Below are 15,197 nucleotides of genomic sequence, written 5' to 3'. Positions count from 1 at the left end.
CAGCCTTGCTCTCTCTCTCTCTCTCTCTCTCTCTCTCTCTCTCTCTCTCTCTCTCTCTCTCTCTCCTCATGGCTGAAATGTAATGGAACTGGCTGGCTGCTTCAAGTCCCTGCCGCCTTTACTTCTCCAAAATGATGGACTGTGGCCTGGAATCGTGGGCTGAAATAAACCCTTTCTCTCCCGAATCTGCTTTCATCAGGGTGTTTTTTTTTTTATTTTTTTTTTAAAGATTTATTTATTTATTACATGTAAGTACACTGTAGCTATCCTCAGATACTCCAGAAGAGGGAGTCAGATCTCATTACGGATGGTTGTAAGCCACCATGTGGTTGCTGGGATTTGAACTTCGGACTTTCGGAGGAGCAGTCGGGTGCTCTTACCCACTGAGCCATCTCACCAGCCCCATCAGGGTGTTTTAACCCAGAAACAGGAAACAAAACGGAGACCGAGGGAGCCTTACATGCATGCAAGCATACAATTGATGTCCTAGATTCCTTTGCGTTTAAAACTGGGCTACTTTAGAGCTACCGAGGTTTATCTAGCACACAGCTTGGAATCTGAAGATCGAAGATCGAGTAGCCATGTCTGGCCAGCCTCAGAATGCGACTGAGAAGTTACTTGAGAGCGTCAAGCAGCTTGCATTGAAGGGATCTTAACGCAAGAAAGAAGGCAAGCAACATACTGAGGGAGCCGAGCCCTTCTTATCACAGTCTCCCTTTGTAGAATGAAGCTCTCCTAGCTCATGACGGCATCTTTCTTCAAGCTTCGTTTTTCAATTGACAGCGACAGATAGTAATAGGACTGAGGCTGCCCAGAGGATGTGAGTGCCAATGCTGTGCAAGAAAGACTTGGGTGGCACTGAGGAGAACCGTTTGAGGGGTGCAAAGTGGCCCGATTGAGAGTAGGGTAAGAGAAAGTGATGGTGAGACTACACAACTCTATGAGGAAGAAAGATGCAGAACATTTTGTTTTGAAGGCCGAAAAATTAGTATCGTATTTAAATTGTGATGGAGATGAGCCAGGCGAGTGAAGCAAAGTTAAAATCTCAGAGACAGACAACAACGGCTGCTCGCATACCCTTCTGTTAGAAGGAAAGGGTTTTAGGATCCAGAGCCGCTAAGAAAAGATGAGACTTATCTAGGGGTCTAGATGGTTCACCTCTAGAGATGAGAAACACGTTTATTATGGCGTGGACAGGAAGCACTGAGAGTGCACGCTTGGCCACGTGGTTCCCAGCTGGTGTAGTGTAGTGTAGTGTAGTGTAGTGTAGTGTAGTGTAGTGTAGTGTAGAGGTAAGCAGCTCACAGACACTGACTTCACGGATGGATTATGTCATTGGAGGCGTGGCTTTGGAGGGTGTATCTTGCCCCCAATCTCTTTCTCCTTGCCTCATGCCGCATTAGAAGACCTGGTGATGCAAACATTTTGAGTGTTACTGTTATTGTTATAGTGAGGATATTAAACATCCTCTGACTGCCCATATACTAAAAGCTTGCTTGCCAGCCTACAGTGCTGATAGGCGACTGAACCGGAACCAGATAGGTCTTAGTGCAAATAAATCAGATCCCTTGAAGGGAATTTGGTACCCTGGCCCTGTCCCCCTTCCTCCCTCCCTCTCTCTCATTTCCTGCCGCCATGGATCACTTACGCTATGACACTTTGGCTTCTCAGAGACCTCAAAAGACATTGGGGTCAAGCAACCATGGACTGAAGTTCCGAGGTTGTGTACCAAACAACTTCTTCTTTTGAAGCTGCTCGGTGGGGGCATTTTGTCAGAAAGCTAACACAACCACACATGGCGATTTCCTGTGCAGGCACACGTCTCAGGTTGCTTTTGTCTGGTCTAGAAAGTCAAAAAGAACCCTGTATCAATCTTCTCTCCCTCTGATGCTCAGCATGGTGGCATAGAGACCCTTTTTGGGGTGTAGCCTGATAAAACCGTAGTCCTTAGAATGAGGAGACTTAAGAAGTTTTGCTCAAACAGTTCTAACTTTGCCACTGTGGGTACTGAATGCCCAGGCACCATTGCTGCTGACCGCCAGGGGGCGCCATTCCAAAGACAAGCTCAGGGGATTGAAACAGGAGTTTGTTTTTCAGTGCCTGGTTATCATAAAATCTCCCACTTCATTTTCCCACCTCCTTTGTCAGTAGTATCCGTACCGTTCCTGCGGTGGTCATTACAGCATAAACGGTAGAATATTTCAACACACCAGCCAATGTTTCCTAAACTTCATTTTGCAAACTCGTTGAAGCACTGCGAGGAAAGAAAGGGAGACTGTAGTAAAACCAAGCGGCACGACGGCAGGGGTTGCCTTCTGCAGCAAGGATGAGCAGTTTGTTTGCCCAGGTTTGGCCTGTTTGTTGTGGTTTTCTTTTTATGTCCATTTCGCCCGGCGTGTACACGTTTCCTTCCGTTTAAAGTTATTTGGCAAAAACGTGTTTCTCGGTGAGCACGCATTTCTTTCCTGACGGGACAAAGAGAAACTTTAAAAGATGTAACACAAACCTCTTAGATCCATCGTGGCCAGGAGGCCGCCCGTCCCAGAGCAGCAGAGGGGTGGCGGCTTTCCCGGATTCCAGCCGCTGTTCCCCGCCCTCATTTTCTTGGCTGGTCTCCTGGGTCATGTCCCAAGACGGGGACGGACAGAACGGTTCATAACAAAGATGACCTGGGGTGCGGCGCGCAGGGTCGCGGGACAGCGGCTAGGAGCAAGGGCAGCCCAGGTCTCGCAGGGCGCATCCCTGGGGAGCGGCTCCCTACGTCACGTGGGGCCCGCCCTGCGACGGCGTGTTGCAAGCTCCGGGCAGCCGTCGTGGAGCTGAATTTCCGCGGTTGTGAAAGGCGGTGACAGCGGCGACCTCCCTGCTTCTCTGCGTGGGGTCCCGGGACTCCGCGATGGCCGGCCGGTGCGGGGCCCGTGGCGCGCTGTCGCCACAGTTGCTGCTCTTCGACCTGCCGCCCGCACTGCTGGGAGAGCTTTGCGGGATCCTGGACAGCTGCGATGGCCCGCTCGGCTGGCGGGGCCTGGGTGAGTGCGACTCAGACCTGCCGGTCCTCCCCCGCGAGGGACTCAGCAAACCCGGGGACCTGCCACTCACTCTCCTTCCCTCTCTGACAGTGGGGTACTGCTGTATCAAGTTAGGGGATTGGGTATGTCAGATGTCAAGAAAGCATCCCGTGCTGGGAAGAGATTCTCGCTTCACTCGGTTTGCAGTGTGCGCAGCAGTATGCAAATATTACCGTATGCAGGGCATGGCTACTGGCTCTACAACCCCTACATCAGATTTTTTTAATATTATAACTTCTTTTTTGAGATGCCGCTCAGTTGCTAGAGTGCTTACCTATAGATGTATGAAGCTGCATGTTCGATTCCCTAGCTTGGAATAAAACAGACAGTGGTAGTGCCAGTCATTGAGAGGTAGAAGTAGGCAGGACAGATGCTCAAGAGCATCCTCTCCTTGTAGAGAGTTCCTAGCTGGCTTGGGAAACATGAGACGCCATCTCAAAAACAAAAAGCAAACTTACTTTCTTTTCTTTCCTTTCTTTCTTTCTTTCTTTCTTTCTTTCTTTCTTCCTTCCTTCCTTCCTTCCTTCCTTCCTTCCTTTCTTTCTTTCTTTCTTTCTTTCTTTCTTTCTTTCTTTCTTTCTTTCTTTCTTTCTTTCTTTCTTTTCTCCTTTCCTTCTTCCTTCCTTCCTTCCTTCCTTCCTTCCTTCCTTCCTTTCTTTTAGAACTTTAAGATATCTATTCTTTGGTGTTTTTTGTGTGTGTATCCCACACTCCTCCCGCATCTAGAAGACAAATTCCAGGAACCAGTTCTCTCCTTCCACCACGGGATCCTGGGACAGAACTCAGATGGCATGCATAACCCACTTCGCTGTTTCCAATAAGTCTCCAATAATCTATAAGGGAAATGCTGTTTGCGGTGGATGTGATTTCCACTTTTCTTTCTTTCTTTCTTCCTTTCTCTCTCTCTCTCTCTCTCTCTCTCTCTCTCTCTCTCTCTCTCTCTCTTTCTTTCTTTCTTTTTAAGATTTATTTATTATATGTAAGTACACTGTAGCTGCCTTCAGACACTCCAGAAGAGGGCACCAGATCTCGTTACGGATGGTTGTGAGCCACCATGTGGTTGCTGGGAATTGAAGTCAGGACCTTCCGAAGAGCAGTCAGTGCTCTTTAACCACTGAGCCATCTCTCCAGCCCCGATTTCCACTTTTCTTAATTAAATGTTTTTTGCTTATTTGCCAAATCTACTGCAATAAAATTGTAAAGAAAGCCTCTTCATATTAATCTCAAAAGTTATCTTCAAATATCCATTTTATGCAGATTTGGTAAACTGAGCAACTACATATTGTAAAGTGGTGATATAGTAACAAAAAAGCTCAGCCGGGCATGGTGGCGCACGCCTTTAATCCCAGCACTTGGGAGGCAGAGGCAGGCGGATTTCTGAGTTCAAGGTCAGCCTGGTCTACAGAGTGAGTTCCAGGACAGCCATGGTTACACAGAGAAACCCTGTCTCGAAAAACAAACAAACAAACAAACAAACAAAAAGCTCAGGCAAAGTCTATGCTTTGTTAAATACAAGTGTTCTCTTTGGAGTTAGATGATAACTCATGCTGTTGTAGTTAATGTTACTTGAAAATACACATGAGTATTTTAAAGCAGCTTTATCTAAAATAGTGGTTTTTTTCCTTTGTGGTTGGCAAACAATATGCTTATAATTTCTGAAACTGTAACAGTTATGTAAAAATGGTTTGGAGAATGGGCTTAGGGTAATTGTTCAGTCATAGACTGCTTTCTTCAAATGAGGAAAGTCCTTGGCTCCATCCTTGGCTCCTAAACAATTTCTTCAGTGAACATCTCAGAAAAGGCTACTTGGAATCAAGTCTTCCCGACTTCAGGAAGACGAAGCTGTTTCCATTTCCAGCCTTCATTTGAGAGAGAAGATTCCTCTCCTATCAGATTGTTCCCTATTCAAGCTAGATCATGGCATAGTGAGTATTTGCGTATATAGACTTACTAAAATTACTGCATTTTTTAATACATCTTTTTTATTGGATATTTTCTTTATTTACATTTCAAATGTTATACTCTTTCCCGGTCCCTGCCCCCCCGAACCCCTTTTCCTCTCCTCCCTCCCCCTGCTTCTATGAGGGTGTTCCTCCACCCACCCACCCACTTCTGCCTCCCCATCCTCAATTCCCCTACACTGGGGCATCTATAGAACCTTCATAGAACCAAGGACCTCTCCTCCCATTGATGCCTGACAAGGCCATCCTCTGCTACATATGCAGCTGGAGCTATGTGTACTCCTTGGTTGGTGGTTTAGTTCCTGGAAGCTCTGGGGCTGGGGAGGGGGAGTCTGGTTGGTTGATATTGTTGTTCTTCCTATGGGGTTGCAAACCCCTTCAGCTCCTTCAGTCCTTTCTCTAACTCCTCCATTGGGGACCCTGTGCTCAGTCCAATGGTTGGCTGTGAGCATCCACCTGTGTATTTGTAAGGCTACTGCGTTTTCAAGAACAATATTTTTGGTACAGTGCTCAAGTGCGGATGGGGCCAGGTCATGTCATAGATGAATGAAGCCAGTGGGTGTGGGTCATGAATTCGGAAGAGCATGCGTCCTATTTAAAGGGAGCTATCAGCACATCAGGACCTGGTCCCTGCTGCCTGTCAGGAAGCCCAGCTCCAATAACTGGCTTCTTTTCTCTCACCTCCTGTCTTTCTCAATAGCACTAAATTACAAATACTTATGCCTCATAACCTGCCTCCTACACACACACACACACACACACACACACACACACACACACACACACTTGTGAGTCAGATGTTGAAATCATTGCAAGTGATTCTACAGATAAGGACACTGGGCTACAAATTGTTTAAGTAATTTGCAGTTCATACAGTAGGAAGTGGCAGAGCCGGGACTTGAACTAAGTCTGTATCCAAGCATCATGCTTTGAACTACAAGTCACACTGCATACTTCCCCCAACTGCTATATTGCTTTCCTGGTGCATCTCACAGGCCCCTAAGACTGTAGCATTTCTGGCTTGAAAAAAACCAATTCAGTGTGCTGTTTATATACACAACTCTATTTTGCCCTTGTGGAAATAAACGAAGATACTCTATGCAAGTACAAGCCAGGGATATCTAGGTGGTCTGTGCAGCTAGGTGGGAGATTTTAAATTTGGGAGATAAAAATGGAGGCTTTACAACTAAGTGGGAGATTTTAGGCGTACATAGTTGGCTGTCTCTAGTTGGAGTAAAATTCTAGGCACCTATGGGTTCCAATTCAAGTCTTGGCAGTATAGGACAAATGGCTGCAGGCTCCCTGGACTCACTGTCACAGGTAATTTTGGGATGCTTACTGGAGATAGCAGGTTGATTTCTTAGGCTCGAATTGATGCATGCTGTGGACCAAAACTCTCTCTCTATGGAGTATGGATATAATGCGTTTGCATAGTGATTCTCCTGGGGCAAGCTCTACCGTGTTTACTCTTGATGTAGCTGTAACTGCCTGGGCAAGTGAGTGGCGCCCTGGGCACATCCCGTGCCTTGCTCGGATGAGGACAGAAAAGGAGGAGGTGCAGAAGGGGAAGTTAGGTCTGTGAGACAACAGGGAAGAAAGATGGAGCACTGAGCCTCGAAGCTGTGCTGAGATCTGAAGGAGTAGCTGAGCAAACTCTTATATGGGAGGCTCTGAGTTTGACGCCCCAGTACACGTGCATGTAAATGTGCATTGAGAGAAAGCACACAGTCATGTACATGTGCACTTGCGCACGCGCACACACACCCCCACACACACACTCATGGGTGGGCAGTCCTTTTATGCACAAAGCAAGTGAGAATCTGAAGATACAGAGGGCCCCAATTTCAAATGGAAAACAATTATTGTAATGATGGGGACCCTGTCCTAGGCTGATCATGATTTCTGAGGGCAGTGACGATGTGATTGGGCTACATTAGCAAAGACAGTTCAGACATGGGTGGGGCTCATGGCTGCCTCTGTGATGGGTTAAGTGTGTGTGGGATCAAGTAGCCTATTTGCTCACCTGCTAGAATCACCCACGCAAGACTTTTAATATACACACGCTTTGGTCTCTCTCCTGGAGCAGCTGATTCATATGTGTGGGTGGAAAGCCTAACACACTGCATAGACCAGATTCCTCAAAGCACTTTGGTTAAGTGTTGTTCTCAAAGTTAGTATAATTTCGAGATGATATCTGGTTGATGGCGATGACTGCTTTCTTTGCAGTCATAGTGATGTCATAATGGACACACAGAGCCTCTTGGAAGCATTCATTTATTTCATTACCATAGATTGCCAGTTAAAGTAGATCAAGGACAATTCACACAGGCAAACCTCTCCACACCTAAGATATTCCTGGGAAAACTTGTATTGTTATTGTGTTATAGATTCTATGCAAGACTGTATCCATTTTTTTTTCTCTTTTAAAATGAAGTAAGGAGCAGGAGATGTGTCTCAGTGGTGGAGAGTGTGTAGTGCTCTTCCAGAGGACCTGGTAACTATTTCAGGTGACTCACAACCACCTGTAACGACCTGAAGTCCCCTGCCTCTGTTCTTCCTGAGTACCTGTGGTCCTGTGTACATAACCCCCAACATGTCCACATAGTTAATATTATTTTTTAAAAAAACTTTAAAAGTAAATAGATTATGCAAAATAGTCACTTAAAAAATAAACAAATCGCATTTGAATATCTAATAAAGGTCTTCAATAAGAACAGTAATACTAACAGCTACCACTCTCAAGCATTTGATGTTGCCTGGCCCTGTATTAAGTACTTTACATAGACTGTCTCATGTACCTACTGTAAAAGTGTAGACGCCATTCCCATTTTATTGATAGAAAAAAGAATGGATTGCTGGGGAGTCTAAGTGACTTGCCTTGAGGGAACTTAGCAACCAGCAGGGACTCTGGTGAGATGATCGCACTTCTGAACTCATCTTTTTCTCCCCCTTTAGCTTCAAAAATCGAATGATTTTACCTCTTAAAACAGCTTTATGTGGGGGCTGGAGAGATGGCTCAGTGGTTAACAGCACTGGCTACTCTTCCAAAGGTCCTGAGTCCAATTCCCAGCAACCACGTGGTGGCTCACAACCATGTAAAGGGATTGGATGCCCTCTTTGGGTGTGTCTGAAGACAGCAACAGTGTACTCACATACATTAAATAATTAATTAATTAATTAATTAATTTTTAAAAACCAAACAGCTTTATGCTTGTGGTAAGGGTACAGAAGATGATAGAGAGTTCCCACGTATCCCCTGCATAGAAGTTCTACCACGAAATCTGGGCCCAGAATCTCCCATTACTAGTATTTCACATGAGCATGGTATGTGTGTTACAACCCTGACATGTAATCATTTGACTGAAGTCCATATTCCGTTCACACTCCTTTCATTTTTCCCAGACTCCCATTCCTCTTTTGGACTCCATCCCAGCCCTCCCTCTGAGTTACCATGTCACAATTCCACACACACACTCTTTCTCCTTTGTACTGTCTCATCTCAGGCTGCTTTTGGATGACCTTGACAGTTCTGAGGCATGCTTAGTGCTTGTTTTAGTCAAAGTTTCTATTCCTGCACAAAACACCATGACCAAGAAGCAAGTTGGGGAGGAAAGGGTTTATTCAGCTTACACTTCCACATTGCTATTCATCAACAAAAGGAAATCAGGACTGGAATTCAAGCAGGTCAGGAAGCAGGAGCTGATGCAGAGGCCATGGAGGAATGTTACTTACTGGCTTGCTTTCCCTGGCTTGCTCAGCTTGCTTTCTTATAGAACACAGGACCACCAGCCCAGGGATGGCACCACCCATAATGGGCCCTCCCCCAACCCCATCACTAATTGAGAAAATGCCTTACAGCTGGATCTCATAGAGGCATTTCCTCAAGGGAGGGCTCCTTTCTCTGTGATAACTGCAGCTTGTGTCAAGTTGACACACAAAACCAGCCAGTACAGTGCTCCTCGATTGAGATTTATCAGTGCCTTTCTCATTATTACAGTAAGGTTATGAGTCTGGGGGGATAAAAATCACGGAGGTAAACGGCCATTTTCAGCACAGCTTAACAAGGGCCTATACTTCTTTTTATTATTTTTTAAAATTTTTATTAGATATTTTCTTTATTTACATTTCAAATGTTATCCCCTTTCCTAGTTTCCCCTCCCCCCGTTAACCAACCCACCCACTCCTGCTTCCTGGCACTGGCATTCCCCTATGCTGGGGCATAGAACCTTCACAGGGCCAAGAGCCTCTCTTCCCATTGATGACCGACAAGGCCATCCTCTACTACATATGCAGCTAGAGCCACAAGTCCCACCATGTGTTTTCTTTGGTTGGTGGTTTAGTCCCAGGGAGCTCTAGAGGTACTGGTTAGTTCATATTGTTGTTCCTCCTATGGGGCTGCAAACCCCTTCAACTCCTTGGGTCCTTTCTCTAGCTCCTCCATTGGGGACCTTGTGCTCCGTCCAATGGATGGCTGTGAGCATCCACTTCTGTATTTGTCAGGCACTGGCAGAGCCTCTCAGGAGACAGCTATACCAGGCTCCTGTCAGCAAGCTCTTATTGGCATCTGCAATAGTGTCTGGTTTTGGTGGTTGTTTATGGGATGGATCCCCAGGTGGGGCAGTCTCTGGATGGTCATTCCTTCGGGTCCATACTTCTGATGCATCTCTGCCTACATTTACCATGACGAAGGCAGTGTCTGTTGGGTACCCACATCATAAAACCTCTCTTTCTCCTCCTCTTTCCACATTGTCTCTTTCAGAAGGAGGCGCTGTGTGTACTCTTTCCGTCAGGAGCAGCCAAGCATTCCCTCCTGAAGACAGAATAAAGCCTTTGACCTCAGTGTCATTTCTCACATCTTAAAACTTCTTTTTAAAAGATTTATTTATTTATTTTATGTATATGAGTACACGGTAGCTGTACAGATAGATGGTTGTGAGCCTTCATGTGGCTGTCGGGAACTGAATTTTAGAACCTCTGCTCTCTCCGTTCGTTCCCATTCGCTCCGGTCAACTCTGCTCGCTCAGTGCCTGCTTATTTACTCCAGCCCCAAGATTTATTTATTATTATACATAAGCACACTGTTGCTGAGTTCAGACACACCAGAAGAGGGCGTCAGATCTCATTATGGGTGGTTGTGAGCCACCGTGTGGTTGTTGGGAATTGAACTCAGGACCTTTGGAAGAGCAGTCAGTGCTCTTAACCACTGAGCCGTCTCGCCACACCTAATGAAGCTTTTACTACATCATACTTCAACTCTAAGCTACCAGCCCATTTGTCTCTTCTCCCTCAAAAGGGCTATATATGCTTTACTGCCTTTATCCTCTCTTGAACCTTCTCTGCTTTGGCTTCCATCTCTCCCTGGTCCTGTTGCCACTCCTCCCTAGCGTGGAAGAAGGCAGTGCTCATTTCCCAGGCTCCATATTCTTTGACACAACGGACTGTCCTTTCTCCACAGAGTGCTCTGTGTTCCTAGAGTCTTCTTTTCCTCCCTTTGTTACAGATGGTTCTCTATTATTTGTGGCGTCTCTGGGCCGAATCCATGGCTCACTCTCTACCAAAGTCTATTAAGATGTCGCTAACTCCCAACTGTCTCACCTGGGTCTTTATTAAATGTCGGCTCCACCCTTCTATTCACCTACTGGATAGATGTCTTCAACTTAACACTCAAAAATTGTCTCTCCTCCCCCTAACCCCCCAAAGCATTCCCATTTTAATGAATAGCAACCCCCACCTTTCATTTATTTAGGCCAAAAGATTAATATTTTGTAACTTCTCCATTTCCTCACCACCCCCTCTCACCCCCAAACCACATCCCGTCTCTAAGCAACTGATATGTTGTTGGTTTGTGCCGTTTTGATCTGTCTAGTAATATAACCACTTACCGCAGCCACCACAGCTTCTGTCACTTACCTGGGTCAGGTGGCTGTCTTCTGAGTCCTCAGATCCTTTTTCAGAACAGCCGTCCGCGAGCCTTTTCCACATGCAACTAAGGCCTCTTCAATCCTAACCGTGTGGTAGGTCTCTACCTCACCTTGGGTGAACCTGCAGCTCCTCCATGAATCCTCTTCCCCGTCTCTCTTCAGTGTTGACTCTTTGTTTCTTGAACATATAGGGCAGTTGTCCTGCGGACAGCCTTGAGGTATCTCTCTTCACCTGCTCTGTGCTTCGGCTTCCCTGGCTGCTTCTTGGACTCCCAAGCCAGGCCGTAGTAGCGCACACCTTTGATTCCAGCACTCGGGAGGCAGAGGCGGGCAGATCGGTGTGAGTTTAAGGCTAGCCTGGTCGACAGAGTGAGTTCTAGAACAGCCAGGGCTCCCCAGAGAAACCCCGTAAACTCGAGCCTACCTTATGCTCTTTTCTTCCTTTTTACTCTCATCTCTTCCACGTCTCGCTTCATTGTCCATCCAGAAATACGCTTCATAGTAATGGTCCTTCTTGATTGTCAACCTGATTGGATTGGGAAGCGCCTTGGGGACTAGTAGGTCCACACGGACTGTCTGTGAGTGTGTTTCCAGAGAATGTTAACTATGAGAGGGAACTCGCACTGTGCAAACAGTACCACAGCAGGGCCTGCACGGAATAAAGGGCTGGAGTCAGGCATTTCGTCTCCTTATACTCCTAGGCAGCCCTGAACTGAACTGCCGGGCTCCACCACACCCTACCCCAGGGTTCTCAGCCTCCCTAAGACAGCGACCCTTGAATGCAGTTCCTCAGGTTGCAGTGAGCCCCAACCATAAATTATTTTCTTGGCTACTTCATAGCTGTAAATTTACTACTGTTATGAACCAAAATGCAAACCTTTGTGTTTTCCTATGGGTTCTGGCAGCAGAACTCCGAGAGGGGTCGTGACCCACAGGTTGAGAATCATTGCCCTACAGTGCTAGCCTGAAATCTCTGAGCCTGTGAGCCAAACATGTTTTCTCTCCTTAGGTTATTTTGCTCAGATTCTTTGTCATAACATCACAGAGTCTGAGCAGCACACCCCAGGCAAGGCAACTATTCCGGTTTTTTGTTTGTTTGTTTGTATTTTTAATTTGTCTTATCTCCCACTGTCTCTCTTAGCATTTAACACAAGAGCTGGAACAGAACATTATGTTGTGTGTCAAAAACCGAGTCAATGGGATCATTTTTAAACAACTAAAATCCTTACTAGGTAAAACGTTCAACAAAGACGGTGCTAGAATGGTACTGTTACCGGCTCGAGAAGATTTTCCAAGTTAGTCTAGAGCAAACTTACATAAACGCCGTAAGGAAGACCAGCACAGGAAAGCCGTGTGGGAAAGCAGTATTGGTCATTATCAGTCAATGACATTACACAGAGTTGGCTGTTCGGGACCTTGCTCTGTAGACCAGGCTGGCCTCAAACTCAGAGATCCTCCTGCTGCTGCCTTAGGAGTGCTGACATTAAAGGTGTGCACCACGTTGCCTGGCTGATGTTACTTAGACTCTAAATTTCAGGTTGACATGCTAAGATGGCTTCTTCTCCTGTGAGCACCCAAGGGCCGCTACCATCAAGTCCTTATGTGGGTCTAGCAAAACCTACAGATGGAGAGACATTTGTGGTGGTGACAATCCTACTCAGGAACAAAATAAAAAGTGCACATGTGCTTATGTGTAGATAAGTACTATTTCTTACAAAATTGATACACTCACGTTGACACTGTCTGGTATGAGAAATGTATAGGTAACTGACACATTGGGATTTTGTTTTTATTGCTTGGGGATTTAAGAAGATTCTAAGGCTGGCTGTTCTTGCTGTTGCCGAAACCAAACCTATTTCTTAGTGTGTTTTGTAGAAAACCTGAAAAGAAGCCTCTTTGTTTTCCCATTAGGTTGCCTAAAAACAAACATTGAGATCACTATCTTAACTTCCTAGGGCTTTGGCAAGCGGTTGCATGCAAATACAGAGATTGCAAACTGGGGTGTGTTGCGTTATTCTAAAAACCCCCCTCCAGAAACATATTTGCATATGGAGACACGATTTCTGTAACTGAATTCCCCAGTGGTTAGCACAATCTAGACAATTCTGCCTGCTCAAAATGGCCTGCTGCGACCTCTGAGCATCTAGTGATACGTTTGTAATAATTGTCTTCTCCAGGTAAACAGAGTTATCAACTTCTCAGGCCCATCCTTGTGATTTATAGAGTATCCAGGTCCCTTTCAATAAGATTTGTCTTCTGTATTAGTCAGAGTTCTCTGGAATCTCAGAACTTAAGGAATGCCTCTATAGATGAAGGGAAATTACCTGGATGAGTTACAGTCTGCAGTCCAGCTAACCCAACAATGGGCAGCTGTGAAGGGAAAGGCCAAGAATCTAGTCACTAACTGCTCAGTCCCAGGAGGCTAGGTGTTTCCGCTGGCCTTCTGTATAAGCTGGAATCCTGAAGGAGTAGGTTCCAAGAGGTGTGTTAGCAAATAAGTAAAGCAGGCAAAGATAAAGAACGCCTTCTTTTCCCATTGTTCTTATGTAGGCCTCCAGCAGAAGGTATGGCCCAGATTAGAGGTATGCACCACCATTCCTGGACTTAAATTGTTCTTTACTTGGAACTTGCTCTGTCCCAGGCTGGCCTTGAACTCATTGATCTGCTTGTCTCTGTCTCCTGGGATTAAAGGTTTGTACCACCTTGCCTGCTGGGCCTAAGCTTTTCATGGCCACTATCCTTCAAAATCTGCATCAAAAGCCCGTGTCTTTCAATGCCTCAAGCTCTGGATCACAAGTGAGCCTTCTATTTCTGGATTGTTGTTCCCAGCGGATACTGTTAAGTTGACCACTGGGAACAGCCATCACACCTTCCAAGACAATGGTTTTCAACAAGTACGGCCCATTTTTCTTACTTTGTATTTTTAATTTAGAACGCTCTTTAACAGCACATTTAAGCATCGGGAATTTTCCTCTTTGATTTATGAAGCAATAAAGTCCTGCATTCGGAAAAAGAGAAGGAAGGAAGTATTGGGGGAAAGCAAGATTGCAGAATGTAGCTAACCTACCAAGAATTTGCATTCCTGTTGCAACAAATCCGAGTTATTGTTTTATAGAATTGGATTTAAATGAATTATACATTTTACGGTTGTGGATAATTAGTCTTTCTTTAGTGGTGTTTCTATTCAAAATTCATTATCTTTAGGGAAAAGCTATTAAGGTTGCACCATGAATCACCGGTAAGAGAAAGAGAAAACATATTTAATTTCTAGTCCTGGAAGCCATTCATGCATGCAGGCAGGCAGGCAGTATTGATTCTAACAGCGTTGCTAGTCTCTTACCAAGAACTTCTACAGAAAAACACTTCCTCCCTAATCTAGCTCTCCTTACACTCTGCCCAGCTCGGTGTTATGTAGCTGAAACATATCAGTTCACTCACGCCTCAGCTGAGTCTTGGATGCATACTTTAAGGAAGGAAGGGCTGCTTGGCAGGAGGGAAGAGCCCAGGGTCACGCTCTGATGCCCTTTTAAAACGGAAATCTAGCAGTTTAAAAAAAAAAGAGAGAGAGAAAGAAAGAAAGGAAGAAAAAAGAGGAAGGGAAATGAGGAATGGAACTTAGGAAAGCCGGTGTCTCTGGGCTTTGGAAAGTTAGCCGGTTTCCTTAATCCCTGTAAGTTGTTTCTTTGCTCTTTGTGAGAACTGTGAGCAATAAAATAATGCATAGTCTCTGTGTGTACAGCTGGAGTTACCAACTGCTACTTTCTAGACATTTGAGGTCGGTCTCGTTGCTGGTGGGATAAATTCTCAAATTCTCGTGCCTGTACTCGGGGTTTCTTACATTGTCATTTGGCAAAAGTGAATTGAACATCGTCGGTACTGGCATGTGACATACAAAGGTGATGAAAACTTTCCTGGGCCGCTTCTCTCTGAACCCACGTTCTAAGTGTTCCCTTCTCTTTACTCGGTGACACTTCCTCCTTCGTGAACTTTGTGGGTTTCCTTCCCACAGACCTTGTCTTCGTCCCTCAGTCTAGCTAACCTTGCCCTAGCTGCTCCTGCTTTGAGCCTGGCACTCACTCCCCATCCCTTCCCTAACTGCAGTGGCTCAAGGGAGGGTCTTTCTTTCTCTGCCCCCAGAAAATTATGCCCTCGGCCATATCCCTAAGATGTAAAGTACAAGGGAACCAACCTTATTTATTTAAAGAAAAAATGCAAAACCTGTCATGAGTTTTAGAGATAACATTATT

At 45.6% G+C, this 15,197-nt stretch overlaps 1 protein-coding gene and 2 long non-coding RNA genes across 7 annotated transcripts in view; 1 reads left to right on the top strand and 2 right to left on the bottom strand.

The window, feature by feature from the left end:
• Positions 1 to 187: 187 nt before the first annotated feature.
• On the bottom strand, positions 188 to 2,766 carry Gm38500 (predicted gene, 38500). Of its 2 annotated transcripts, NR_166660.1 has the most exons (4): positions 2,507 to 2,766; positions 2,161 to 2,254; positions 1,649 to 1,843; positions 188 to 1,408 (listed from the first exon to the last, which is right to left on the bottom strand). It is a non-coding gene; the product is annotated as a predicted gene, 38500 (long non-coding RNA). The 2 variants fall into 2 exon arrangements; NR_166661.1 differs by lacking the exon at positions 1,649 to 1,843.
• The window catches only part of Irak3 (interleukin-1 receptor-associated kinase 3), a 60,483-nt gene continuing 47,511 nt past the window's right edge, over positions 2,226 to 15,197 (top strand). For 2 of the 3 annotated variants that reach the window (NR_152856.1, NM_028679.4), the window contains exon 1: positions 2,759 to 3,029. Coding sequence is in view for 1 of the 3 variants with exons in the window: in NM_028679.4 (NP_082955.2) it covers positions 2,897 to 3,029 (133 nt within the window). In the remaining 2 variants the exon portion in view is untranslated. Of the gene's footprint in view, positions 2,348 to 2,758; positions 3,030 to 15,197 lie in introns of those variants that run through there. The other variant, NM_001359184.1, reaches the window with a different exon arrangement.
• On the bottom strand, positions 8,631 to 13,614 carry Gm40781. 2 transcript variants are annotated; one of them, XR_872114.2, is made up of 4 exons: positions 13,275 to 13,614; positions 12,267 to 12,568; positions 10,940 to 11,599; positions 8,631 to 9,839 (listed from the first exon to the last, which is right to left on the bottom strand). It is a non-coding gene; the product is annotated as a predicted gene, 40781 (long non-coding RNA). The 2 variants fall into 2 exon arrangements; XR_872115.2 differs by having other exon boundaries at positions 12,267 to 13,614.

The sequence above is a fragment of the Mus musculus genome, chromosome 10, assembly GCF_000001635.26.
Source record: "Mus musculus strain C57BL/6J chromosome 10, GRCm38.p6 C57BL/6J".
Classification (NCBI taxonomy): Eukaryota; Metazoa; Chordata; class Mammalia; order Rodentia; family Muridae; genus Mus; species Mus musculus.
The sequence above is the reverse complement of the archived record's forward strand: the minus strand, read 5'-3'. Positions and strand labels throughout refer to the sequence as shown.